Below are 26,553 nucleotides of genomic sequence, written 5' to 3' on the forward strand. Positions count from 1 at the left end.
TGAACCTACGACTTATTCCTCCCGCTCATACGTCTCATACACGTTGGCGACCAACGGCATTGTGCCGAACAATGCCAATAATGCCAATGCTAAATAGTGTCAATGTAACGAGTGTTGTGGCTATGACAAGTGTTTTCCTGTAACGAGCGTTTTACTTGTGATGGGTTATGAAGGCAAAGAGTGTTAAGACTGGGACGAGTGATGTGACTTTATTGAGTGTTGTCCCTGTGACGAGCGTTGTGACTGTGACGCGTGCTGTCCCTGTTAAGAATGCTGTGACTGTAAGGAGTGTTGTTCTTGTGACTGTGCCAAGTGTTGTGAGTTTGGCAAATACCAAATTACAAAAACTACAGAATCGAGCTTCCGATTTTTCACTTTGTTTGCAGGGAGACTAATGCTGATGTGTTTGACATGCAAATATATTTGCAAATCTTTTTTCTGTTATCTTTGGTATCCTGATGAGCTTACCGTCTATCAGCGATTATTATCATTGTCATTCGCTCTTTTGTAAAGAGATGGCTGTGGTAGAGGCCATCCTGGCCATGATAAAAGAGGCGTCGCCTCGGTTGTACGTCCTCGCCACCGTCGTGACATTCGACGGTCGTGATGATTCGACATCCCAGTAATTAAATGTTTTTTCCGTCCTGATGCGACAAGACCTAATGGACCACCGGCTGCGAAGCTTCGAGTCGTTATGTGTCTTGCCAGAAGAATGCGTCGCGGAGACGTATGAACGGGAGGAATAAGTCGTAGGTCCACCCCATCGTCGGAATACTTTGGCGACGATCTCGATTTGAGCAACTGACCCATGAGGAATAAATCGCGAGGGAACAGACCCGTCGACGTTGGACAGCCTTTAGCGGGCGACAAACGCAGATATCAGACCGAATGGCCGAGCATCAAACTCCTCTGCTGGCGAGGGTCGGCAGTTTCCCCAATAAGCGGGAGTTGGAGACTATCCAGGATCCGCAAGAGATCTTGGACGAAGCGCGGGTGTATGCTTCGGCCAGCGTGGTTATGTCACCAAAGACGGGCCCTGGGGTTTTCAGACGCCCAATTCCAACCCGATTTCATTTTTGATGCTGGCCGTGGATTATTCTCGCCTTTGTTGGTGGGCGTGGCGCCTGCTATTCCCACAACACCCTCGGACCTGGACGCCGACTGCGTAGCCATCTTTAACAGGGTGATGATCGGCGGACTCCGACTGGCGCAGTATGGGCTAACACTTCATGACGTGGCCCATTACGCCCAAACCCTACCGTCCCCATCAGATTCGGGTGGTGCTACGCCGACGCCCCACCGCCACGACCACAAGGGCCAAGTCCACCACGCTGGAGAAGTGAACGACGACCCGACGGTAGGCATCCACCCGGCGGACGTCCACTAGACGGCAGCTGTTCACGTGGGAGAGGCGAAGGAGGAAGACAGCGTGATCATGCCACGACGATCGAAGACGGGGCACGCCTACATGCAGAGTGCGAATGAAACAGGAAGAACTGCGACGTCAAATGGATTCGTTGGCGAACGATGCTCGGCAACGATAGTGGGACGACGCATCGCCAACATCGACGGCGTTGCTCACGCCCATACCATCACCACAGTAAAGTGAAGTGAAGTGTATAGTGCATCTTCCAGGTTGAGCACCCCTAGCAGATAAAAAACCCTACCGAGCATCGCCGGTGATGTAGCATATAAAAACCGCGCTGAGGCGCCTGTCACCTTCAACCATGATACGCCGTACGACACGACGGCGACGAGCTCAACAAGGGAGTAATCTGTCGTTTTTTTTTTATTCCAGGGCGGGTAAGGTGTCTGCGCTGGGAGCGGGCAGTGGGGCAGTGGTGTACGGTTGCAAGAAACCGATCTCGGCGGCCACCCGCAAAAAAGGTACCCACCATCACGTAGATCCATCACCAACGGGAAGAGCAACAGGTGAGGATCGCGAACTCCTGACTAATACCGTTCCTGGCCAAGCAACTGTTTCAGCGATAAAGTATAACAAACTCGTTGAGAGTAAGAGCACCGCTAAAAACATGGCATGGTGTAGCGGATTCCTCGTCAGTTGCCATTTTTAGGCAGCGTGTTGCATGAAGCCGACAACCTGCGCCGTGCACGGTTGTAGCGTTCAATTCACCAGACGAGACGGGTTCACTTCACTCACAAGGCATGATGAGGGTACCCCCTTTCTTTGGGGCCTAGCTTCATAAGCCAATAGCTTCTGGCAATCTTCGTAATCATCGTCGACGCTAACGAGGGGGTTGAACAGGTGGCGTCGTCCGGCACCACGTACCCTTCCGTGAACACGGTCTGATGAAATTGAACGCCTGGCTAGCCCGGACGGTCATGGGTAAAGGCAGAGTCTGCTTGATAATACTGGTACAGATCATTTTTTGCAACACCACGGGTTCGACGTGGGTGGCCGCTAGATTGTCGAAGCATTGGTAAAATGAATTAAAACCAAAAACATTTACTAAGGCGTCTTGGGTTGTCCTTGTTCAAACAACGCGTCAACCCGACCCATTCCTTTTCCATGATTTTGAAGTGTCACGGGTTAAAGCAGCTTCTGTTTCTGGCAATACAACTCGATGGGCGCTGTCGAGTTTTTATTGTTTATGAACAATAAAAACACAAATTAGTCCTCAGGTGGAACTTCACTCATCCGCCGTTATACCAACGGCACATGCACCTCCTCGACAACCGTTTGCACCGGTCCTCAACTTGTTGGCCATTTCCGCCCCATTTCACGACGGATAAAATTCCCTTGTCACGTCAACCACGAACAGGGTCACGAACACACAGGTAATGACATGGCTTTCTCTTAGCTGATGGTGGTTGCCACAGTGCTCTTTTAGTCTTTTTCACCCTTCCAGTTCATATCTGACCCTCCTATTTCTTGTAAAGCTACATCTCCTTTTTTGTGTGCTTTTCCTTAACACGTTTGACTTGCCTTCTAGCATGATTATTGTCTTGCGTTTAGGTCTACTCCAGCGAACCCACCCCAGACAGCAACGAACTCAATGAACGTGGACAACTTGCGTGTTACGAACACGTATCGACCACCAGCAGTATCAGCAACGACAGCGAGTCGGAGGCGGGTCAGGTTATGTCACGTACATAAGCAAACAAACTTTCTTCGGAGTGGTTTACTGTAAAGGAGTTAGATACCAAATCTTTCTTCAATAAGGTTGCGACTGTATACTTTTATGTGGCATATATTGTCCTTTTATAAAGTGGTAGCAAAATAAGACATTCATAAATGACAAATTTCCCAACCCCGGACAAACCTTTGATGACAAATGCCCCTGTATAGGAACACAGAACGTGATAAATAACCGGGGGGATGGACATGCTTGGAATTGACTAAACCATAAAGCTGTGATTGGGAGCGCTTGTACGGGATTCAACCAAAGTAGTAGACTCGTGCTATTTCGCTATTTAAGTGTTTATGGGGTGAGGGAACATCAGGGTTGGCTTGAGGCGTCCGTGCATTCGGGACAGGGTATTGTCTGCGTAAGAAGTACAGAGCGAACCGGTTAGACCCCGTCTTTGCTGGGGAATCTCATTAACTTGAGGGCGAAATCTAAAAAATGGGGAGGAGGAAGATGAAAACCACTAACAACGATGGCGACGATGATAATGATGATGATGATGAGGAGGTGGAGAGAAGAAAATTGCAAATGAGAGGGAAAAGGGAATGAGCAAAAGTGTTCTCATTATCTAGGTAGTTTGCCTCTGTGCCATTAACAAGCAGAAAATCGGTCAACTGGAACCGAGACAATAACAGTGACTGGAAAAAGACTTCAATAAGTACGTTTAAGTTCGAGTTGGCGCTTATGCCTTCTTTAAAATGAATCCTTCTCCAGTTTTTTGTCAACCAATCAAAATCTGATTCCATTAAGCCTAACCTGTAAAACCATCATACAAGGCACTAGTGAAAAAGACTGACATCCTAACGAGATGAAATCATCGACTTTTTACTCAGCAAAAAGGGTATCTGTTTTAGTACAATTCACGAAGGCTCCAGCGTCAATTTATTTCTTGAAAGTTAACGAGATTCCCTCTCTCAACAGAGAATGCAAATCACTATCTCAATTCAAAGAATTGTTAAGGATTTTCTTTAATTTCCTAGTACAGTTCATTTTTCAAGTATCTACACTTTGATGTTTTTTTAATTCTTATATCAAACGATTTAATTTACCAGGACCCCCACTGATATCAGCTCTGTTGAAGGGGCAAATCCTCTGAAAATATTGGTAAATAATAATAACTATTAAATGAATATGAGTTCAGACCCAATTTTAGCAGGTACCATACATTCTCTTCAACGTGGTCGCGTTTCGCCTTGCCCGGCGGAAGTTTTTCACCAAGGGAACAAAAATAGAAACTAATGGAAGGTTACCATTAAATTATACTTAAAATAAAACCAATGGTGACTTCCTCACAAGGGTTTCCAGTTTGTTAAATGCGTTTAAAACCTCCTGAAAGAGAAGCTTCCAGGGCACTCCTTTCACATGACGTCTCGACTCAGGTAATGAACTGGTTGGTAGTTATGACTGGAGTTCTTAATCTTATTTTGTTACTCTAACATTGCGCACTATATCCTCTATGGCTGGGAGCATAGCGAAAGTAAAAGGGGTAAGGCAACTATTTGACCACTACAAAAAATACTGTAACATACCATAATGCTTTTTTTAATGCTTTGTGTGCATTTTTGCATAAGCATTATTTTCAGTTTTTGTTGGGGCCATTTTAACTCCCAAGAGAAACTGATGACCATGCTTATGCAAAATATTGGGTTAACAAACAAAGCGTATTATGGTATGTTATGGTATTTTCTGTAGTGGTCAATTACATTGGTACAAACGCACGTGCGATTCCTAATAACGTGTTGCTAACCCATAAAATGCTATAACTTGATACGGTCGGAAGCTCCAAGAATGCTATCTACAAGTTGCAGCCTTTCTTTTAACTCAGTGTGTTTATCAGTCTTGGAAGTCTTCGATATCTTGCCTTTTCCAACAAAATGTTTGATAAAAATGCGCAGGCTTTGACGAAGGGTAGACAGCCCTTGCACAGCAGAAATCCTTTCAAAAACATTTCTGTGGAGCGAAATAAAATAATAATTTTATAGTGACTGCCCACCAGCCCCAACATGGCGGGATGTATTTCCGCCGAAATAGAGTTCGCAATAACGGGAGCCGATTGTAATTTACTTGCAGTAAATCATCTATTAAGACCGTCTCCCTACTACGCCCCCCTTTTCAGGGGAAGAAAGTAATTTACCCCCCTCGGTTTCAAGCCCCACCTCCCCTCCCCGCTAGTTCTTAAATGATAGCCTGTATTAATTAATCACGACTGTAACACTTCAGGTGGATTGATCCAGTATGGTTCATTCACTTGATAGAAGTTCGGATTTGTTTTTGCTCCTTCACTGCATGACCTCCAACTTCATGACCCAGAGCTTTTCCACATTGCGTTCAAGTTCTTTATGGAGAGTTGATACCACTATCTTCGCTAAATTAAACAAACCTCCCCTAAGAAATAGGCCCAGAGGGTGGATAGAGGATTTTCGGTATTACGGTTGACTTTTGAATGCTCCAACCTCCATTTCATAAAGTGCAATCTTTATCCTTTGCGTCACGTGTTTTACTGCAAGTTTTACCATTGGTAACTTGACGTCTTGTTGAAAGGCTATATTCGCATGGATTTAACGTATGTTTTGCATGTTCAAAAAAGTATTGACATACCTTGTAATATCTGTTGAGTAATCCAATAAAAGATGACGAAATAGACTGGTAAAAAGACGAACAGACGGCTTATCAAGCTTCACAAAGTTTACAACCTATACATGAAAACAGAGAAAGTACAAATCTGAGAACTACTTTCAAAGTACTTTATACAGTAAAACCAATTAAACATTTCCTATGACGTTCGGCTTTTAAGAAGTTCTGACGATGTGGGAATCAATTTCAAGCTTTCTTTTTAGCTACTGGCCACCCTCTGATCTAACTCCAGCAGCTTTACGAGGTCTCCTAGATGACTGGATTTGTTTGCTGGGCTTTCTGGTGAAGCCACAACATAAACAAGTGGCAGTCACCATGTCTGTAAAACCGATATGGCATTGTGCTTTTGTTACGGCAGATCATAGTCCATACAACCTCCTCAGTTACTGGGGTAATGGAAGTCAAAGTTTGTACTCCCGTTCCAACGTTTTGTTGTGTGTTTGAAAAAGTCCGCACTCACAAAGCCCAACTATTCAACAGGGTCCAACGTCTGAGACTTTTTTTCGTCTTATTACTGTGATTTTATTTTGAAAACATGGTCAGCGGTATACAAAAGAATACGTTGATAAAACTACCTATGCATGCTTTTCAAAATAATGAGCCTCCTTTCGTTCAAAATCTTTCGCACCTGAGTAGAGCCATGTAGGCAAATATCGCCGACAATGCCAGTTTCTGCTTTCGAACGTTCAGAAATCTATTTCTTACTAAACTTTAGTGAATCACCAGCGCATTGTTAATGAACTAAACTTTGAACAGTGAAAGTAACAACCTTCGCTTTTAGCTTTTGCAAATTTATCTCGTTTGACCTAGGTGAAGCTCAACAAAAACATTTTGCTCCAACAACACATTACTCACCCTTGGTCATTTAAAAGACATTCGTGAAAACCACTTAATTTAAACACTTTCCATACCAGCCCTCCCATGATGTAACACGATATCAATGTTTGGAAATACAAGATCTTTCTGTTTCTAATGGTCCCCTAAAACCACTATAACGATTTAAAATTACTTGTTCAGGAAAATGACAATTGTGTTTATCATACTCTTAATACCTTAAGAATTGCTAAAGATAAAGCTCTTGTGGCGATGAGATGAGACATGAGACAAGACAGATTATCAACACTGTGAGACGCTAGGTCACCAACAACTTTAAGCTTGTCCCAGAAAGAATACTGAAATGTAACCTGAAAATAATACAAGGCACAGGTTGTAAAAGCACACGTTTAAACAACAGAAAACTTCAGATAATCAGGTAAACCAACGGTCGATGGGAAATCAAGTAACACGTGTCTAGGTTCGAAATGCACCATGGATATGCCTCTTAGGACAATTCGCCGGCATTTGACAAAGTAACGGAGTTGGAATAATCACAATGAAGATTTAAGGAACCCAAAATCACTTTTCGCCGCCGTCGCAGTCCTATGATCTTAAGAAGGTCGGTCAGGAATAATCAAGCCAACTCTTGATTTCGTGGCAGGAGTTGAAAATTCGCTAAGTTCATATGGTGGATAGTGCTATCCACCTACAAGCCTGTTGAGGAATGCAGTAAGGATCTTGAAACGGTGCATATTCAAAACTATAAGATGAGACTTTATTCAAGCAATTTCTAAATAACAAGTTTTATGATATTGCTGGAGGGGTTGATCTATCGATCGTTGGTTATTAGGAGTCTAATAGTGAATGTAAAACCCATTTTATATTTCATAAGAATTAGATAGTCAGTTATATGGTACCACGGGAGAGAAAGATCAAGATTCATCCTTTTTTAATCTTCACTCGAAATACTTTTCCGTATCTAACTGGCTCAGATCCCTTGGCTAATTCTTCATAGCCCACTAGCGTTAACCAAATTTAAAAGACTTTTGTTATACTTGGTGAAATGGCGTCAATACTACAAGCTAACGCCAGAAAAAAGACAAAAAACGACGGCAACAACCGAGAAACCCTGAGGGTGAGTTGTTTTGGTAGAGCTAGAGTAGATGGCAGGAAAGTTCACGCGTTTTGCGAAGAAATAGCCGATTTACCGCCTAAAAACGTAATAAAAACAGCAATAAATCAAACTGAGCGAACGACTTCTGCTATTTAAAGAATGTCTGCTAGACTTAAGGTTACTAGATACCTTCAGGGGTGTCGCACATGAAAGTGACGTAGCCCGTTTCAGTTAGACTGCAGAAAACTGAAACCCTACATCAACAGCTTGTGGGACAGGCTAAATTGCTAAACCAAAAGTTCTTTTAAAACTGTTTTGTTTTGTTTTGTTTTTTTTTTTAATGCGAAGGAGGAGACACACAGATCCATGTCTGAGGTTTGAACTTGTTCAGTATTAGAGGACATCTATGTAAGGTTCTTTCATTGAACTATAAGGCGCACAGTGTTATAAGCCGTCCTCGAAAATCTCCTTGAAGAGTGGATAAACAGACAACGTTTGGTCTTACTACAAGGTTGTAGTCGTTTTTGGAAGTGTAGGATTAGCTTACCTGATAGCTGCGACTGTATTCACAGAATTTTTGGCCAAGATACGCATAGTAAGGATTGTATGTCCTTTCCTGGAAACAATAACCGGTAACATGTTTAACACATCACCAATTAGATGACTGAACAACAAAACGAGACTGTTCACTAGTTCTACGAACCTGCACACAACAGTCAATAAGTACATGAATTACTTCCCGAGTCTGAGCATCTTTTAGATTCAATCTCAGCAACTTTTCAAATGCATCGATGTAATCCTACAGATAACAACAAAAGCAGCAGTAAGAAGTAGGAATTACTTGAGTTCATAACATAATGACGTGTATATTGTACAGTAGAGAGGAACAAGATGCGTACATGAAAGTTGGGGACCCCAGATACATAAAGTAACTCTCGCTTAAAAGAGAAAAGCACACCCGCTTTAACAAGTAATTCTCTGACACCGGGGAAAGTCTCCTCGAGGATATCGCGTGGTCGATAAACACATAGACATTATGGGGACAGAGGTGTGTTGGTAATTTTAAAATGAACAAGCAGCTTTAGCTGCAACAAATCAGAGATGTTGCTTCTTATTTTCACTTGCTAAACCATCGCTGGGTAGAGAAAATAAACTGACCAACTATCAACTTTTCAGAGGCACTACCATGAGAAGGTTTCTTTTCACTTCCGTGAGACCACGATTTAACGAAGTGACCTGAGGGGACTGGAACAATCGTTGGTTATGAAGGTGGTCAATTGTATCGGGGTCCGATTCCGGCCTTAATTTTACTATAACTACATAGGGGCGAACAATGGCATTTGTTTTACAGGAGCATCGTATCTTCCGTCATGTAGGAGTTCATCATAAATTTTGCATTTTCACTGTACTCTGGAATAACAAACGCACATTCGCGGATGCACGAAATCTAAGTATAAAGGTTAAAAAACAAGGGAGGAGGGGTTTAAAATTGCTCACCTCGCTAGTCATCATAACAAGAAACACATTCTTTCTGACATCAGTGTTCATACGTTGTTTACGTGCCAGTTCTAATAACTTAGTGTTTTCCATTTGGGCAGAGGATGCCACTATAAACTCCCTTCCATTTCTCCTTGACAAGGATGAGCCAGCAATCCACCAGCGACCTACATGAGAACATTAATCTGAAGTTACTCCAAAATTCTCTTCTACAATCTTGGATTCAGTGTCCGAGCATCGGGACAAAAAAAAATGATTTATCGTTTACAAATGTCATATTTCAGGAATGAATTGTCTTTTTGCCATAAAACGCCAAAAGAAAAAAATTATAACGCTTTTACTTCGAGTATAATGAAAGTAACCTATTTACAGCCTGAACACTGAACAAAGGTTTGATCGCTGCATTATCGTCACTACTGAGACACTTCCAGTACTTTTACGAGCGACCCACACTGTGACGGTCAGTTAGAATATCAGACAGTAAAAAATACCCCTTAATGGAGTAGTGTATCTCCAAATCTTGCCTGTAGTATATCGCGTCTAGTATAGAAGGGTCCGGTTTCTTCCTTTTTTGCGGGGCAATCTCATAAACCAGCTTGGGAAACATTAACGCGAGGAGGAAAAACAAACATGTGATGGAGAAGGGAAAATAAAAAGTTTGAGAAGGAGCGAAATAATTAATTGTGAAGAAGAAAGAAGAGGAGAGGGTACGTAAAAATCGTGTTTCGTCCTTGAAAAATCTATTTTGCATTTGCCCTCAATTATGTGCACGACTTGCGCGCCAAGAATCAGTGAACCGGAACTGGAAAAATTTGTTTTCTGACATGAAAGTGGCAGGAAACAGAGTCACCAGCGAAATAGCGCTTATTCCTTGGACAACATGAATCAAGCAATAAATACTTTTCTTTTACTTTTCTAGTCTATAAATCAAAAACCAACAAATTCATCGACCAAACAATAACTAGGAAACCTGTCAAACCAGTTAAACCACTTAAAATAGCACGACCACAAAAAAAAAGAGTAAACGAACCCCACTATACTACTCGCGTTTTATGGTTAAAAGTAACAGAACTCTCAGTTACCGCACTTGTTACACAACATTCCATTTGCGGGTGTTCCATATGATAAAGGTTTTGAACTAGGTGTAAAGTAACTTTTGCAGGCCATTGACTTACCACCAGCAAAAACACATACACTGCTCATTCAAAACAACATCTTCGACAACTCTGTCCTGTTATGGTGCAAATAACCCCGAAACATCCATGGTTCTCGTTAAAGGAAATCGATAATTGTCCCGGTGATTTGTGCAAAAAAAATTATCGTGTTCGATAAAATCCCCGCGTTACCGTTAGGATTCTTCTGTCCCATTATCGAGCATTTTTGGGAGTTAGGTACGAGGCTGTTTTGACGCCTTCTAAGGAGACCATTTGGCGCATACTCATAAGAATATTGCGGCTAAGCGAGAGAGGGGGGAGTGTTTTACGTGAGCTTAACCTTCTTCTCTTAATACATTCAGCATGCGTATCACCCCAGAATGGAATTTTATGGAGCACGATACCTTTTTGGTGATCGGCTGAATTATCAAACCGAAAACAGAGCAGGTATCGGGCATGCAGCATGCATCCAGCTCTGATTCCAGAGAAGTTCATGTTGCTCGTGTGAAATTGATCTCCTTCTTTGAGGTTACAACAAAGCTCGGACCCATTCCTCGCAGTGCTTGAAACAACGTTAAGTTTTAAAACAATAAAGGAAGGGCGCATCGACGTAACTAGAACAATAAGGGAACTTCGATTAGCGAAAACCATGTCCGTGTTAGTAAAACTTTATTCCAAACTAATAAAACAGAAAACAACTAAACCCACCTTTTGTTTCTGGTTTAAGTAAATCTTCTAAAGAAATTTTCAGCTGATTACGAGCTGCCTGGCCTAAAATAAATTAAGTCAGGTGTGAAAACAGATATTCAGTAGTAAAGGTTAGCTAACTATTTGCAGGAAATGCGTCGTGCTTTCAGCTTACCACAAAAATGAATTATAGCGATTTCACGGGAAAAAATCGACTGGGAAAAAGAGGGTTTCACCGCCTTTGAATTATATGAGTTTCTCGACTTTGAAACAAGTTAAACGAGTTGATCTAGTTTTTAAACGACTTAAACAAACATCTACCTTCGATTAACTTGGAAACATTTACTTGTAAACTCAGCAGTATGGAAAGAGATTTTACTCCCTTTTTTTGCGGTGGAATCTTGCGAGGCTCAAACACAGTCATCACCCGAACAAATCAAAACGAACCAAAATTTTTTAAAGCCAGGTCAACCAACTATGAATGACACAGAATAAAAATGGAATGTGATATTATCTTTTATAGATATTCAACTGCTCTTCACATGGCACAAATTGATGAGATTCCACCGCAAAAAGACTAATATCCATCCATACTATACTATTGAGTTACGTACTGGTGTACACCTCGGGACCATTCACTACTTTAGAAACGAGAAATGTGTCCGAAACGTGTCTTACAATTGTTTCTGGGATAATCACTGGGGACGCACCGGTCAGCTATTGTGGCGAATGGACATTCCCCTCAACAACCAATCAAAACATGCAAGATCCTGGTTATTGATTTCTCAGTTGTTTCAGGGAACGTCATCGAAACACACAAACAATGTGCAATTTCATATACAGGACTGGAGAAGGGAGAACTTAGTGATTGGTCGTCTTACTAAGACTTTGAGTTTCAACCATTTTAAGTCCCTTTACCTTTCATTACCCATAGTACTGTACTCATTATTTATGAATTAACTTACTTGAATCTCTGACAAGTGAGCGAAGAACTTTTCTAAGATGTTCTAATCTCGAAGGATCATAACCTGGTATCTTCCTCAAGTTATTATTTCGTAAATTGGATATGATCTCCAACATGAAACGGACTCTAGAACTAAACAACAGGCAGAAATATTATTAAAATTAATAAATAGAAAGATATTGGTACTTTTTTGGTTCTACCAGGTGAAATAAAATTGGAACAGGGGATGTTACAGTGTCGTCCTGCAAATCTTTATCAACAGGCAACTTTTGCGCTTGATCTGGAGTATCACCAGTGCCTCCCTTGTCATTATATTTAAGAACTTCATTAGAAATGGTTTTCATTCAACACATATCTGAAGCGTTTTTGCATTTGCTTTTTGTTCAAATTGATCATCCGTTGTCTCTGAATATGACATGAGATAATTAGCTTTAATCAAAGGAGGGTAACATTTAAATCAAGGATATTTATTGGTGGCCACTCATTCACTATGTTGATTATATCAAGCACTAAATGGAATTCTTACTTGCTAGTCAGGTGGGCTGAAGAAGCTGCTTTTGCCTGGATTTGTAAGATAATATCCTACAGATGAAGAGATATGTGAAACGGATATATTTTGTATTGCCAAGGTTGAATGTACATGCATAGAATCTATTACCGAGGACTAAATAACATAAACGCCTCAAAGTGTGCTCAGTTTGAACTGGACAACAATGAAAAGTCTATTTTCTTAGCAATACATGTAGACTCTGGTCTACACTTTCCATTTCTGAAAATGACAGAGTGGAAAAATTCAAACTCACATTATGATTTTCAACACTAACAGTTAACATTTCTTTAGCGATACTATGTGCTCATTTCTCCAGTACTTAAAAGTGACAACTGAACAAATACTACAAAAAATGTTTCAAAATTTATACGGTCTTTCCTTTCTATGACCTTCGCTTCACGTTTTTAATCTTATGGATTATAGGTAGTGCATGCTGGATCGTATAATATAATACCAGTAGTAATGTGTAGTGGATCACACGGGCGTGGTCCAGTAGGCGGGCTCAACAAATTGTATATGTTCCGCTCATGCACGTATTTGAATCCGTATGGGTATTGACATTGACATTGGTATTGACAAAGGTCAGTGGATCCAATACTCTTTTTGTATGAACCAACTGAAACTTTTTGTACTCTGGAAAGGAGTATTTGGAAACTATTGACCACCTGAATTTGGTGCATACTCTTTGGCGGTTTCTGCACCTCGTCTAGGACGTTTTGCTTCATCACTTGGTAATTTAATTGGGCTGATCCATTCATTGATGAGGCTGAAACGTCGGACTTTGCAACAAGTTCTTGACCTGTAGTTCCTGGGACAACCCGATACAATTTGTCAATTTCGACGATGCTGACTTCCGTGTTGAGCTAATCTTTGAATTCGACAAAAACATCGCCAAGAAGTGGGTCGGTTTTGACAGGCCGACTGATGAAAATGATGGAGTCTGCATCATAATAAAGACAGTGTTTTCCCAAGAGCTCCAAAGCTTCGTATAAGTGTAATCGGGTGCAACAAGTGGTGAAGCAAGCGACAAATATGTTCAGGCTCGGTGATAGCCTTGCATCGTTCTTCTTGCTGTTTGTAATGTTCTTCTACCTTCTCCTCAGTGGGTGAACTCACGTATCTGATGTCATGCTTGTCCAAGTCCAGGAACTTGTGAAAAGCCATGTGGTCGACGATTTCTTTAACCTGGATCTTGTTTTATTGTTGCCTAGCTTGCCCCGCGCGGAGTTGAACATGATCTTGGTCACTTATCAGAGACCTGGAATGTACCTCACGTTTTGGGGATCCAAACGAATGCCTTCATGTGGGTGGTATAGTGGAATGCATTCGACTTTTTCCTTATCGGTTCCCCTTCCTTCCTTTGCCTATACGATTTTAAAAACAACACATAGTTTCTATAATTTGCAGGACCGACTTTTTCGTCATTGTGACGTTTACAAGGTTACTGTTTTAGAATTTCTACCTTCTGATAGCTGCATGTTTGTGCAATTTAGTTTAATCGTACGTTGGAGTCTTCTGTCCACTCTTTCCCCACCGAAATAACAAAGAAACCCCCTAAATACTGCTGGCTACTGAGGAATCAGGTTACTTAACTTGCTGAAGATGGTGCTTTTCTGGTTTCAGCTGATGGTACTGTTTTCGTTCCAGGGAATCTCTGTTTTGTTTGGATCATGGCAGATTGGGCCACTGAGAGAAATCATGTTTTTCAAGTTGGTGGAATTAAAGAACAAGCGTCTAGGATTCTTGATGGACTTACTGACCTTCAGCCCTGGTTTCGCGGGATAATGACGATCATTAGTCAGGATGGGAAACTGCAGTTTCAGTTTACGATGGAGTTGTTGACGAACAGATTTGATGTAAGGGGGCGCCTCTACTTGACTAGGAAACAACCAAGAATTTTACACTTCATATTTCGTAAAGTGACAACCATTCTTAGAGATGAGAAACTGCATCACCTCATCGTGAATCGGACACCACATCACGGCCGTTTTATGGGGTCAGTGGTAGAAGCGGTTGTTTGTACTTTTAAAGAAGGTTAGCCACAACCTTCTTTTCTTCTTCCGATATATTGAGTTTAGGTTGTTCAGGTAATAGTGCCATGCCCTGGATAGCGGGAAGGCCTGTCTCCTCCTTCTTCCACACCTTGTTGTCACTTTTTTCTCAGCTTTGCTTTTGCGTTTTCTTTTTGTCAGCTTTAGATACTTGTCCCCCTGGATCATACCCTTGTGAACACCTCAGGCTAACAGAGGATCCATATTTTGATACAGGTATATTTATGAAACGTAAGTTTTGAAGAACATTTTTATTTTAATTCAAAATGATAATCAGAAAGATTAACAGAAGCCGTCTAGCAAAAACGTCCTCCAACCAGTGTTGTAAATTATTCCTGAAAAACCCTAAGGGGAGTGGATAATGAGAGACTTAACAGTGTCAACATAGTGCATTTTTCTTTACTTAAAAATGGAATGGTACCTTTAATGAGGCTGGATCATCTCTTCTGATTTCTGCTCCATTACCTGTACCAAAACAATGCTTATCATTCAAAGTCGTAAAAAGAGGCTTGAGGTTACCTCATTTCACAAGGAGTATAGTCTTCTGAAATAAGACAAGCAGCTATGCCTGCTGAATTGCACCGGCATACAATAAAATGTTTTTGGGCGTAACTACAAAATACTACATGTGGTATGTGAGGAAACAGTCTGGGTTCTCTTTGTTAAGTTTTGGTAGTTTATGACAAATTGAGGTTGTTGATGTTTGGATATCACTTGCGGGTAATATTAGCGGTTAACTTTGATGAAATGTCGACACCATCTTAGAAGAGGGTGTTATTTCAAGACTCCAAAGGAAAATAAAAGGAACGAGGTAACTGGTTACTACTAAAGTAACACAATTTAGGTCACATTTCTTACTTTTTAAGACAAGTAGGAGAAGTTCAATGTCTTGCTCAGAGAATGTATCCACAAGACGGCGGATTATGTCATAAATAAGACAGCAGTCAATAACCTGAAAGGAAATGCGAGAGATGAGAAAATTCCACCTTGAAAAAACATTCTGAACTATTTTTAACTACTTATTAGATTAGTGTGAAATGTGCATGCAAGATCAACCTTTATTAATAGAGGACATCGTCGGGTGCAAAATCTCTAAATGGGTAGAGGAGAAAGATCAGGCTAAAAAAGCCTGAGTGGTGAATAAATGAAGAATAGTAAAAGGGCATTCCACATAGCCTGAGAAAACAGCCGACATATGGCGACGCTACCACTGGTCGTACCGCTTGGGAAATTAGATTCAGCCAATCAGAGGTACTACCCAGATCTGGGTAGTGACGCGTCATCAGTATGGAATTTCTGCGCTCGTTTCTCAGACGTCATTTGGCGGGGAAACCAATGGTAGCGTCGCCAAATGTCGACTACACCACAGACGAATAGAGTAAAATATATATTGGCTCAGAATCAGATGACTTTTTCAGCTCTCTTTGGCTGTCCTCTAACTTTTTCGGTTCCTCTAACGAAATTTTACAGGATAACTAGGATGTTTTAAAATATTTTCTTGGTCAACTTGAGAGAATCTAGGTTAACTATCAATTCTGAAGTATTAATTTACCTTAAAATTGTACAGATGAGCAAATAAGGCCACTATGTTGACACACTCTTTCCCTTTTCCATAGCTATCTTTTTCACTGTTGTGCATATTATCAAACATTTCTGCAAGCCTCTCAACAAAGGAGGCACCTAATAATGAATAGTGATACAGATATGAATAAGTAATTTTTTTTGGAAAATGATATTGCGGAAAACAATAAATTTGGTTTAAGCGGACGACGCAAAACATGAAAAACAGCTGGTCCTAAGATCCAACTTAGCACTAACTGGACACCCCCCTGCTGGAGTGAGAAGCTTCTACTGTGATTTTAGGTCAGATAATACAAGAATGAATTTTGTTTAAAAAAAGAAAGATGTGTGTGGAAATGTGGCCAAGGTGGATGTAGCCACCTAAACGTCTTTTCGAGGTAAAAAACAAAAGGTAAAAATATGCCCGGGAGGTAGAATCATGGAATTTCAAAGGAACAGAAAGGAAACCTTGAATTGCAACACATGAATCTGCTTCTAAGATAACTCAGATTTTGATTGACTGTATTATTTGGAACCCACCAAGTTGTCAAAAGTTGCAAAAGTGGCAGTGGTGGCACAACCCTCAATGCAATGACACTGTGTTTCACTCACCAACTTCAGTTCCAATATGACTTGTGAGAATTGCTAGTAACATAACATGCTCCATCAGGAGTTTATCAGGCATCAAAGATATCGACACACATGATCCTAATATAAGTTCACTTAAGATCTTGTTCATATCTGGTAAGGAAGAGATGAACACATATGTTGCAGTCTAAAAAAAAAGTTTGGTTAAAAGTGGTATTGACCTATTTTGATTCTCAATTTCCCTTGTTCAGGCTAGGGCACAAAGGACATTGAAAGCCAAACCTAAATCACATTTACCAGATACTCTAAAAATTGCTAATTGTACTGGTGCAGGTGGTAAAATGAGGAGGATTTTTTGGCATATTTTTTTGGCTTGGTGAGGTGTTTATTTACGTTTCTTAGTGGGTCCAATTAGCACAGGTATGAACTACCCTACCTCTCACGATAAGTTTAAAGCAACGAGGCTGGGAGTGCTAGTCAATGAAACCTTGTGTATTTTACCGTACATGAAGCAGCTTAGATCTTCTGCAGTTTGATTACTTTGTTCCAAACAAGGTGGAAGGACTCGTGTCCCGCTTGAATCAGTCAATGGACTTACAGGATAAGACTTTTACTAATGTTTTTTTTGTCAGTTTACGTTTTCGAGGGTCACTACACTAGTATTGTTCTGGCTTGAAACGTTGAAAAAGTAGCAATGTTCTTATAGCAGACCTACCATTTCTACTGTTGTGAGTAAAAAGATTCTCTATTTCACCGCTGATAACAGACATATTTCCTTCACTAAGCCTGCGCAAAGTGCAAACAAGATTAGTTTATGAAAGCATATGATTTATAGGGAACAGACTTACTCTGGATAGCCAATAAATATACACAACTAAAGGGAATTAACGGTGAGGGTGGTACTCCTATGAATGACCGGTTGTTATGAATTTTAATCTTTAGTGCGTTCCTTTTTGATAGTGGGAATACAAATACTAATATTTTACTGATTAAATGGTTTACCTGTTCAGTAGACCTTTCACCTGACGTCTGATTCTGTTTAAGTGTTCACGCTGGGCTTCAGATGAAGGTTGCCTTCTCAAATGAGGAGGAACATACTTGTGACAAGTAACGTTCTGAGTATTATCTTCGTTGTCGTCATCATCAACATCATTATCGTTTTTATTCATAGCATGATCATCATCATTATCATTGTCCTTGAACTTGTCCTCCTCCTCCTCCTCCTCCTCCTCCTCCTCATCATCATCATATGCATCTTTGTTCTTACTACTGTCCTTGTCATTCTGGTCCATACCATGACCAATTTTATCTTTGGCGTTAAAGGCTTTTCCCTCCTCATCAATGTCACTACCAGCTTCATTATAATCACCACCACCATCATCATCATCATCATCATCATCATCGTCATCATCATCAGCATCATCATCATCATCATCGTTGTCATCATCATCACCTTCATCATCATCAACAACATCATCATTACTGCTATTAACCAACTCTTCTTGTTCATCTTCACTAAAGTTCAATTGATCCATGCCAAGTGTCTTTCTTCTGTTTTGGTTGGCCTTTTCAAAAGATGAGAAAAAAAAGATAGTTACATGTAAATTCTCGTCCTGTTACTGATTAACCTCCTTAACTTGCCGAAGGCAAAAAACTTCTAAAGAAATACTAATCAATGATGATTTGAAGAAACATAAACATGTTAAAACTAATGGTATAATGTTCCCACATTTCCGTGACATCATGACGCCTTTATCTAGTAATGGAAATAAAGGGTTACAATACACTAAATTTGCATGAATGAACACAGCTAGACAAAGACGTTAGCACGGATTGAATCCGTTTGCACCTTCAAAGGCAGTCTTAATTGTTTGATGTAAAGCATTTCGTTAACGAGGCAGTACACTTTTTCAGCACCCTAAAGCAGCTGAAAAGGTCCTCCGGGACAGCGCCCACGTGGTCTTTATCATAGTGTTTGCGCACAGAAGATGATTTATACTTTTGTGGCTATCCACGCGTCTGAAAAGATGCCCCGACGTACAACTAATGTACAGTCGACTCGAACCGATAACCGATAACTTGAACCTTCGCTGACTCAAACCTCGCGCTAACTCGAACCAAAATCGATTTCCCTTGGATTTCTTTCATACACTTACTGTAATGTTACCCTCGATAACTCGAATCTCCCGCTATTAAACTCGAAGTAACTTTTGTTTCCCTTCAGATCATTTCGACGATTTTACCGTCGATAACTTGAACCATGTTTTAAGCGCATGAAAATTTGAAAAAGAAAAGCAGTGAGCTGCAGTCCAAAACATGGAATTTCTCTCGTGTATTCTTTCTCTTTCAGACTCTTTCCTGTTTTGTCGGAATCCAATTCAAATACAATGGTTAGCATTGTACTGATTAATGAAGGCTTTGTTGCTCAATTTCTTTTTCAAAATATAAATATATCTCTTGCTGCCCTTGAAGAGAAGTGTACATGAAACTTGCATTCCTCCCCCATCCCATTTCCTCACTACTGGTTATTTGCTTCGAACTACCAATAACTCGAACTGTTTTTGATTTCCCTTGACGGTTCGAGTTGTCGGGAGTCGACTGTAGCTGCCTGTAATGCACAGGTTACATTGCAACTGGTACACTATGCATTTGCAGTTTTGTCTGACTCACGTACATTCGTGGAGGTCCTGGCCAATTTTCTTACTCACAAATACGGGTTGGACTGTGGTATGGAGCTTTAATAAAAGGTTATAACTACCCGTGTCATATCATATCCCGCCATTCCCGCAGAAGCCCACGATGGCTGCGGGTCAGCAACCCTCGAAAGTTGTTAATTTGAGGCTCGCTTTTGAACTTGCCGCCTTAGAATGTACAAACAGATTCAATCCGTGCTCAAGTCTATGTCTAGCTGTGTTCACATGCAAATTTAGAGTACTTTAACTCCTTTTGAACACGCATTATTTTGTTTCCATTCCTTGATAATGGCGTCATGATGTCGCCGAAATGTCGGAACATTCTCTCGTTAGTTTTTACATGTTTACAAAGTAATATTAACCATCATTTCAAAAAGGAAAATACATAGTTTTAGGTAATTATTTTTTTAATACTGTTAAAGTGTGATTTCAAAAACTATTTATGCCTACCCAAAGGAAAGTCATTAAAACTTAAAAGGAGGAATACCTTGCCATGAGCCAGCTTTGTCTTCTGTTCAGGCTCCTCGTCATCATCACTGCTACCAGTCCTTCCTCTCATTAACAAAGGATCACAAACTTCCAACAAATCTGGTGTCAAATAAGTCAAGGCAAAACAGCAGCTGCAGTGTATGATAATGAACAAACAGCAAACATTCATTGTGAATAAGTCTATTATGTGACAGTAATTGGGAGAAATGAGGAAATGGTGGACGCACTATTGCATGAAATTTTTAAAATAATAAGATAGAAACTTTTAGTGCCATGAAATTTAAAACTTCATGATATATATGTGACTCGCTTAAGCTTAAGGGAAACTTTGAAAAAAATATAAGCATTGCCAAACTTTGACTACTCCGAAATTGTGACATTTTGAGAGAAAGGTTAGGTACTAATTCAGATACTGTTTAGTTCATACAATGTACATACATGGAGATGTTTAAAAAAGAAAATTATTACATGTACGTAGATTCCAAGGATACAATCCAGTCCCTCATGACTAAACTGACTGGGAACTTTCTTTTTCTTGTCAAGTCTTAAAAGTTTCTCTAGTCTCTTAATCTCCTTATCCTCTTTCTTGTTGTCTTCCGCAAGTTTTTGTCTAGAGATATCTTGTGATTCTGAGGCTTCCTATGAAAAAAGACTCAGAAGTTAGAAAAAGAATAAATTGTATCACATCTTGATCAAGACAAAAATTTTGGAGTTGGCTGCATATCATCCTATAAAACAATACCTTAGCTTTTCTTTTCCTTTTTCGCTTCTTTTTTCCTGCTGTGGGATTTTTTTCACCTCCGCTGAGTTTATTTGACAAGTCACTTTCATTGTTTTTTGCAGCCTGTCAAAAAGGAGACAACCGCATTTAAGAAAGCAGGAATAGTACTATTTCTAAGCAGAGAGTCTAAAACATCATCTCTGTTTACACATATTATAAGTGAAAGAGATTTCAAGACAAACTTCAAGCTTTTACATTCATTTGTCTTTAATTTGAAGGTTTTCATTTTTTACCGGGAAACATATACATATTCGAATAATTATTTAATCAATTACTGAATGAAACACTTCAAGCGGTTGATGGTGGTAGGAAGTGTTGCTTCAATTTTACAGGTTGTCGCCTGACAAGGAGAACAATGCCCTGGGGTACACCTCGTTGATTTAGCTCGCAACCAGACATTTCATCGCCAAACTTCACCCGCTGAATTCTGCCTGACCGAAGCTTTCTTATAAGCAGTGAGTAAAGAAGACTATCAAACACCTTGGATAAATCCATTGCCACCATGGCAACAACGTTGCCTTCATCAAGACAGTATTATGTCTGGAATCAAAATGTATTTACTTTTTCCGAGGGCCATAAGGCCCCATTTTACTCATTTTTACCTCACAGCCATACCTTCGGAAAAATTGGATTTCATTTAGATTCCAGACATACTACTTGCTTTCCAAGAAAAAGTCTACATGCTTTCCCCTGTCTGCAGATGGCAACGGCCAGTCTGAGCCAACAAAAACGGGTCCATTCTCGCGCCCAAGAGAAACAGAAAATATCCCGAGATGGTAGATTAATCGCTTGCCGAGGTAGCCACAGCGGACAGAATTTTCTCATAGTTGCGGTGCAAGCCGGGCGCGAGTGGCCTATTAGATATTGGCACTTTTTTGCATGCATATATACAACGAAGGCAACTCATTTGTTCACATCAGCACAAAAACAAATGTTTGGCCGTGGAATCTCAGAAGGGTTGCCACCGCCTTTGGAGCCCAAACCTGTACCACAACTACCTATGCCACTGCCAAGAAGGCCAAGGGCGCAAATACTGCGAGAATTTGACACTTTGTCTGAAAATTACCACAAAGAAGCCCAACCAGCCCCACGAAACATACCGGCTTGGAATAAGAATGCGGTCCAAGAGATTCAAAACATTGTTGTCAATGGGCGTGGGCAACAAGTCATAAAATGGCATTATCTCTCAAACTTGATCCATTCGCTTGCTGGGCAAATCCTGGACAGAATCAAATGGGGGGTGGCAAACCTGTTCAGAATAAATTATTCATACTACAACCGGCTTCGAAATATTGAAACTAACAAAAAGCTTCCATGATTGGAAGAAGGAATGAAAATCCCGTGGTTTTTCAATCTTCGAGAGGCCCGGGGCTGAATTGAGAGACAAGAAACCGCAAGGTTGGAAAATGAACTATTCACTCGGCCGAACACAAAATTTGTGTTTGCCACTTATATGTCGGTCCAAATCAGTGTACGTTTGGACAACCAACCACTGCATGTTGGGGAAGGGTGTTTGTCAGAATGGCTTTGCACCAAGAAAGGTTTGTATGCATTGGATACTATTAACAACAATCTCTGTGTTTTCTGTTGTTTGATGGTGCACAAAGAAGCCCATAAAAAGAACAACCTGAGAATAACAGGCAAATGGCACAAGAGTATTTTGCCACACATGAAATTCCAAATGCGAAGGTGGAATTGCAGCATATCCCGCTGATTGCGAGGTATTTCCACCAAGAAATAGTTGTCTATAAGGTGGGGGTAGTGCGTATTTACATTGCGGGGGCATTTTACCCCAGAAGAGGAAGAGGAACAATATCAACCAATGACCAGCCGGATTCACAACGAGCACGCCTTTTTAATCACGGACCTGGAGAAGGCGGCCAAAACGTTTGCATATGCGCACTGCGGGGCAAGATTCAAACAATTATGTAATCTTTCACACCATGCGGCAAGGTGCACAAATCGACAAACAAAAATAGTCTTGTCCGGGAGAAAAGATCTGGGCACCAGAGTGCTCGTATGAAAGGGCCTTACATCCAAGGGGTAAACATGGAAAAACCACTTGTTATTGGATGGAGACCGAGACCAAGCGGTGGGAATCCACATCCATTATCAACTGTGTGGGATGGGGGGGGGAGCGGCTGATCGCCGGGCATCCAGTGGACGGGTATCACCACAAGAGCAAAACAGTATACCAAATCCACAGCTGTCATTTCCATGGATGTCCACAACGCTACCGGACAGAGCATGTTTTATACTGGGAGAAAGGGCAGAATGTAACACGAGAAGATGTGTATCAAAGAACGTTACGAAGAAATGAAGCAAATGTCAAAGTGGGATACAACTTGGTTGTGCGGTGGGATCATGAGAGGCCATACCCAAGGCGTTGCAGGCTTCCCCGCAAGCAGAATGAGATGTTTCCACATGCGATTGAGACACTCACAGCTGATTTGGTTTTTCAGGGCGAGCATATTCCCGTATCAGTGTCCCTGGCGGACACGTTTGACAGAGAGCTGGAGCGCATTTCGGCAAAGGACCCGAAGGAGCTGATAAGACAGTTTTGGGAAACGCTGATCAGGCGAGGAGAAATCTTGAGGAAGAAGGTGCGACAAAGCTATGTGCCGGAAGATTAGAAACTATTGTCGAGAAAACAGCAGACGACTCTACTGGACTGGTGCAATCAAATACCGATAGTGGGTTACAACTCGAGCAAGTATTATCTGAATATTATCAAAAAGTATTTCATAACGCACATTAGGGCAGAAAAGCAGGTGACCGTGGCCAAGAAGCAAGGAAGATATCATGTTCTTGTCCACACCATTCCACCCACAAATTTCAAGTTTTTCGACATTTGTAATTATTTGGGGCCAAGCACGAGTTATGAGAGGTGGGTGAAAATGTATGGAAGCAGCCAGACAAAGTCATGGCTGCCATATGAGTGGCTTGACTGTGCTGACAAACTGGATTATGATGGCTTGCCGCTGAATCGTTGTTGGTTCTCAAAACTGAAAAACGAGTTTGTCTTGTTGCAGGAGGAGTATGAGGTCTGCCAGCAGGTGTTCCGGGAGCAGGGAATGAGAACATTTGACTGTTGGCTGGAGTATTACAACAATCTGGATGCCAGCCCCTTCCTGGAAGCACAAGAAAAAAGGAGGATTTTACTCAGGGCTTTGTGTCGACATTTTCGAAGACACTGTGTCACTCCTGGGTGGGTCCTTGCAGAATCTTCTTCGAGGGATGCTTCAAGGTAGGAACCTGTCAGAGCTGTATGCCCCCGAAAAAGAGGCATATGAAATGCTAAAAGGGGCTGTGGTGGGAGGTCCAAGTCTGGTTTTTACCAGAAAGCAAGAGGTGAGGAAAACAACCACCGCCCCTCCTCACAAAAGTATGACAACAGGTGTCCGTGTCAAAAGATTGTTGGTCATGACGTTAACGCGTTGTACCAGAGTACTATTCTGGAAAAAATGCCTTGTAGACCAGGAAAGGTGACTCATTACGAAAATTCAGCCAAAGCTGGATGGGTTCAAAAGCAGCCTATACCGAAAAGTGTGGATTGGTTCTGCAGAGGTTGACATCCATGTCCCCAGAGAGTTGTGGACAAAATTCGATGAATTCCCACCATTGTTTTCCAACAGCTATATCCCATCCAAAGCGATTGCGGCGCACATGAAAGAGTATTTGCAATGAACCAAGAGAGCTGGGATACAAACTGAAAAGCTTTGTGAAAGGCTGACAGGGAAAAAGATCTTGCTTTACGCCCCGCTATTGGAATGGTACCTTGAGCATGGTCTTGAGATCACGGATTGAACCACTGACCACCGACCCCCAAAAATATTAACATGGTTCATAAACGAGGTGACAGAAAATAGTCTCAGAGGAGGTAAAGACCCAGACATAGCCTTCCTGGCAGATGTGTTAAAGTTGTTAGGAAACAGTGCCTACGGAAAGCTAATCAAGGCGAAAGAAAGACAGACAAGGGTGATATACACAAAGGACCAGCACGTGGTCAACCAAGCAAAATGGTCAGCATCGTTCGATGACCTGGAGGAGATTGATGACGTGTTCAAGATAGTTTTGAAAGGAGAAAGTGACAATCAACAGGCTGTTCCAGGTGGGCATCATCGTGTATCGACTGGCCAACTGGCCAAGCTGCGAATGTTGCAGTTTTATTATGATTGTTTGGACCATTTTATCGACAGGAGGAATTTCAAGCTCATCCAGATGGACACCGACAGTACGTATCTCATGAAAAACGCTCGAAGAAGCCGTCTTCCCAGAGGTTCTTGAAGAGTTCCAAGTGACAAAAATGAATTGGTTAACATAGGACAAATGGAGCAATTGCACACCGTATCCGTGGGATAGCCCTTTGCAGCAAATGTTATTACATGGAGAACAAAGAGAAGAGCAAAGCCAAGCTGTCATCGAAGGGCATGTCCCAGCAGCAGAACAAGCACACATGGGAGCGATACAAGGAAGCGCTGAACGGAGCAGCAGACAAAGCCACAAACCAGGGGTTCCAGATGGCGAAAGGCACGATCTGCACATATACCCAAAACAAGCTGGGGCTGATTGCGGATTATGACAAACAGTGGGTGCTGCTGGACGGGATCCACATGGAGGCTATCGAGTATCACTTACTGGAGGAAGAGTATTGTGGGTGGAATGGCAAGCAGCTCTTCACGCACAAACCCCCGGTTCGGGCCGTCTTGCAGATAATACACAACTGGCTCGTCGGGTTTCACAAGGGGAGGCAAGACATTATAGACTTCCAAAGACCAGATGGGTTCAGTGGCCCGCTGCTGTCTGCCTTCCAGCTCACCTGGCTGATACAGCTAATAGACATTTACATTCATGTCATTTTTTTTCCGACAGGGCGCAACTAGGGAGTCACAGGCTTTGCAATAATGGTCTTTTCTTTGATGGGCTCAGCGGGTTTTTGCGTGTGAGGTGAGTGACTTCGCAGTTCAAAGCAGACCACAGCACGAAGCCCAACGACCCATTTGGAAGACCTTTGCCCCTCGGGCAGCCTATGACAGTGTACTGGTATCCAGACAGGCACTCAGCAAGGGTGCGTAAGAATCTTTCCATGATCGCCTGGTGCTGGTGAATCTCTGTGCACCCACAAAAAATGTTTGCTTTGCGTTTTTCCATCTCATTGGTGACAGTACCCATGAACTCACACCCCGGGTCCACTTGCAAAAGCTCTGGCCACGGCAGCGGCCCAACAGTGTAAATTTTTAATTGACAAATGCTGAATTAAATCTCCAAGAAACGAAACAAACAAACATAGCATCCACTCATCTGCAGGGCAAGGGGAGCCATTGGGATGGAGCTTCCCAGCTTGACCGCAAAATTCGACACACCTCCGTTGACCTGAGCGTATGCTTTCTGGGTGGAAGGAGCCAAACTCTGGGCCAAGAAATGCAGGGACCGTTGTTCTAGGGCGGAGGTGTTAAGCTGTTCAGCAGAAGCTTAGGAATGGGACAAAGGGTTGAGTGAGCATCCGGAGCCAACTGCCTGAACTCCTGCCAATGGAAACGAGAAATAGCATCAGCAGTTTTGTTCTCAACTCCAGGAACATGAGTGGCAGTGAAACTAAAATCCTTAACATGCCGCAGACAGCAGATCATGGAGGTGCATCAAACCCAGAACCTTCGAGGTCCTAGTCGTGAGAATAGCGACTACTGCCTCGTTATCTGATCGAAAAAAGACATGCTTCCTAGCCCAAAGGTCAGCAGCAATCACCACAGGAAAAAGTTCTTGGTATGTAAGAGATTGGCCTGCACCAATGACCAAGCAACATAAAACCACTGGCCTCTAGAATAG

At 41.7% G+C, this 26,553-nt stretch overlaps 1 protein-coding gene across 1 annotated transcript in view; it reads right to left on the reverse strand.

Moving 5' to 3' along the window:
- Positions 1 to 4,692: 4,692 nt before the first annotated feature.
- The window catches only part of LOC140930454 (nucleolar MIF4G domain-containing protein 1-like), a 29,383-nt gene continuing 7,522 nt past the window's right edge, over positions 4,693 to 26,553 (reverse strand). Inside the window, exons 3-20 of the mRNA XM_073380143.1 lie at positions 20,689 to 20,790; positions 20,438 to 20,585; positions 19,945 to 20,045; positions 17,767 to 18,329; positions 17,480 to 17,550; positions 16,789 to 16,917; positions 16,169 to 16,296; positions 15,475 to 15,568; positions 15,038 to 15,081; positions 12,542 to 12,597; positions 12,017 to 12,147; positions 11,073 to 11,135; positions 9,211 to 9,377; positions 8,417 to 8,512; positions 8,261 to 8,329; positions 6,836 to 6,967; positions 5,748 to 5,842; positions 4,693 to 5,099 (exon numbers count right to left, since the gene is read on the reverse strand). Coding sequence (XP_073236244.1) covers positions 4,907 to 5,099; positions 5,748 to 5,842; positions 6,836 to 6,967; positions 8,261 to 8,329; positions 8,417 to 8,512; positions 9,211 to 9,377; positions 11,073 to 11,135; positions 12,017 to 12,147; positions 12,542 to 12,597; positions 15,038 to 15,081; positions 15,475 to 15,568; positions 16,169 to 16,296; positions 16,789 to 16,917; positions 17,480 to 17,550; positions 17,767 to 18,329; positions 19,945 to 20,045; positions 20,438 to 20,585; positions 20,689 to 20,790 — 2,382 coding nt within the window. The 3' untranslated portion in view covers positions 4,693 to 4,906. The remainder of the gene's footprint in view (positions 5,100 to 5,747; positions 5,843 to 6,835; positions 6,968 to 8,260; positions 8,330 to 8,416; positions 8,513 to 9,210; positions 9,378 to 11,072; positions 11,136 to 12,016; positions 12,148 to 12,541; positions 12,598 to 15,037; positions 15,082 to 15,474; positions 15,569 to 16,168; positions 16,297 to 16,788; positions 16,918 to 17,479; positions 17,551 to 17,766; positions 18,330 to 19,944; positions 20,046 to 20,437; positions 20,586 to 20,688; positions 20,791 to 26,553) is intronic.

Source organism: Porites lutea, chromosome 3 (genome assembly GCF_958299795.1).
Source record: "Porites lutea chromosome 3, jaPorLute2.1, whole genome shotgun sequence".
Taxonomy (NCBI): Eukaryota; Metazoa; Cnidaria; class Anthozoa; order Scleractinia; family Poritidae; genus Porites; species Porites lutea.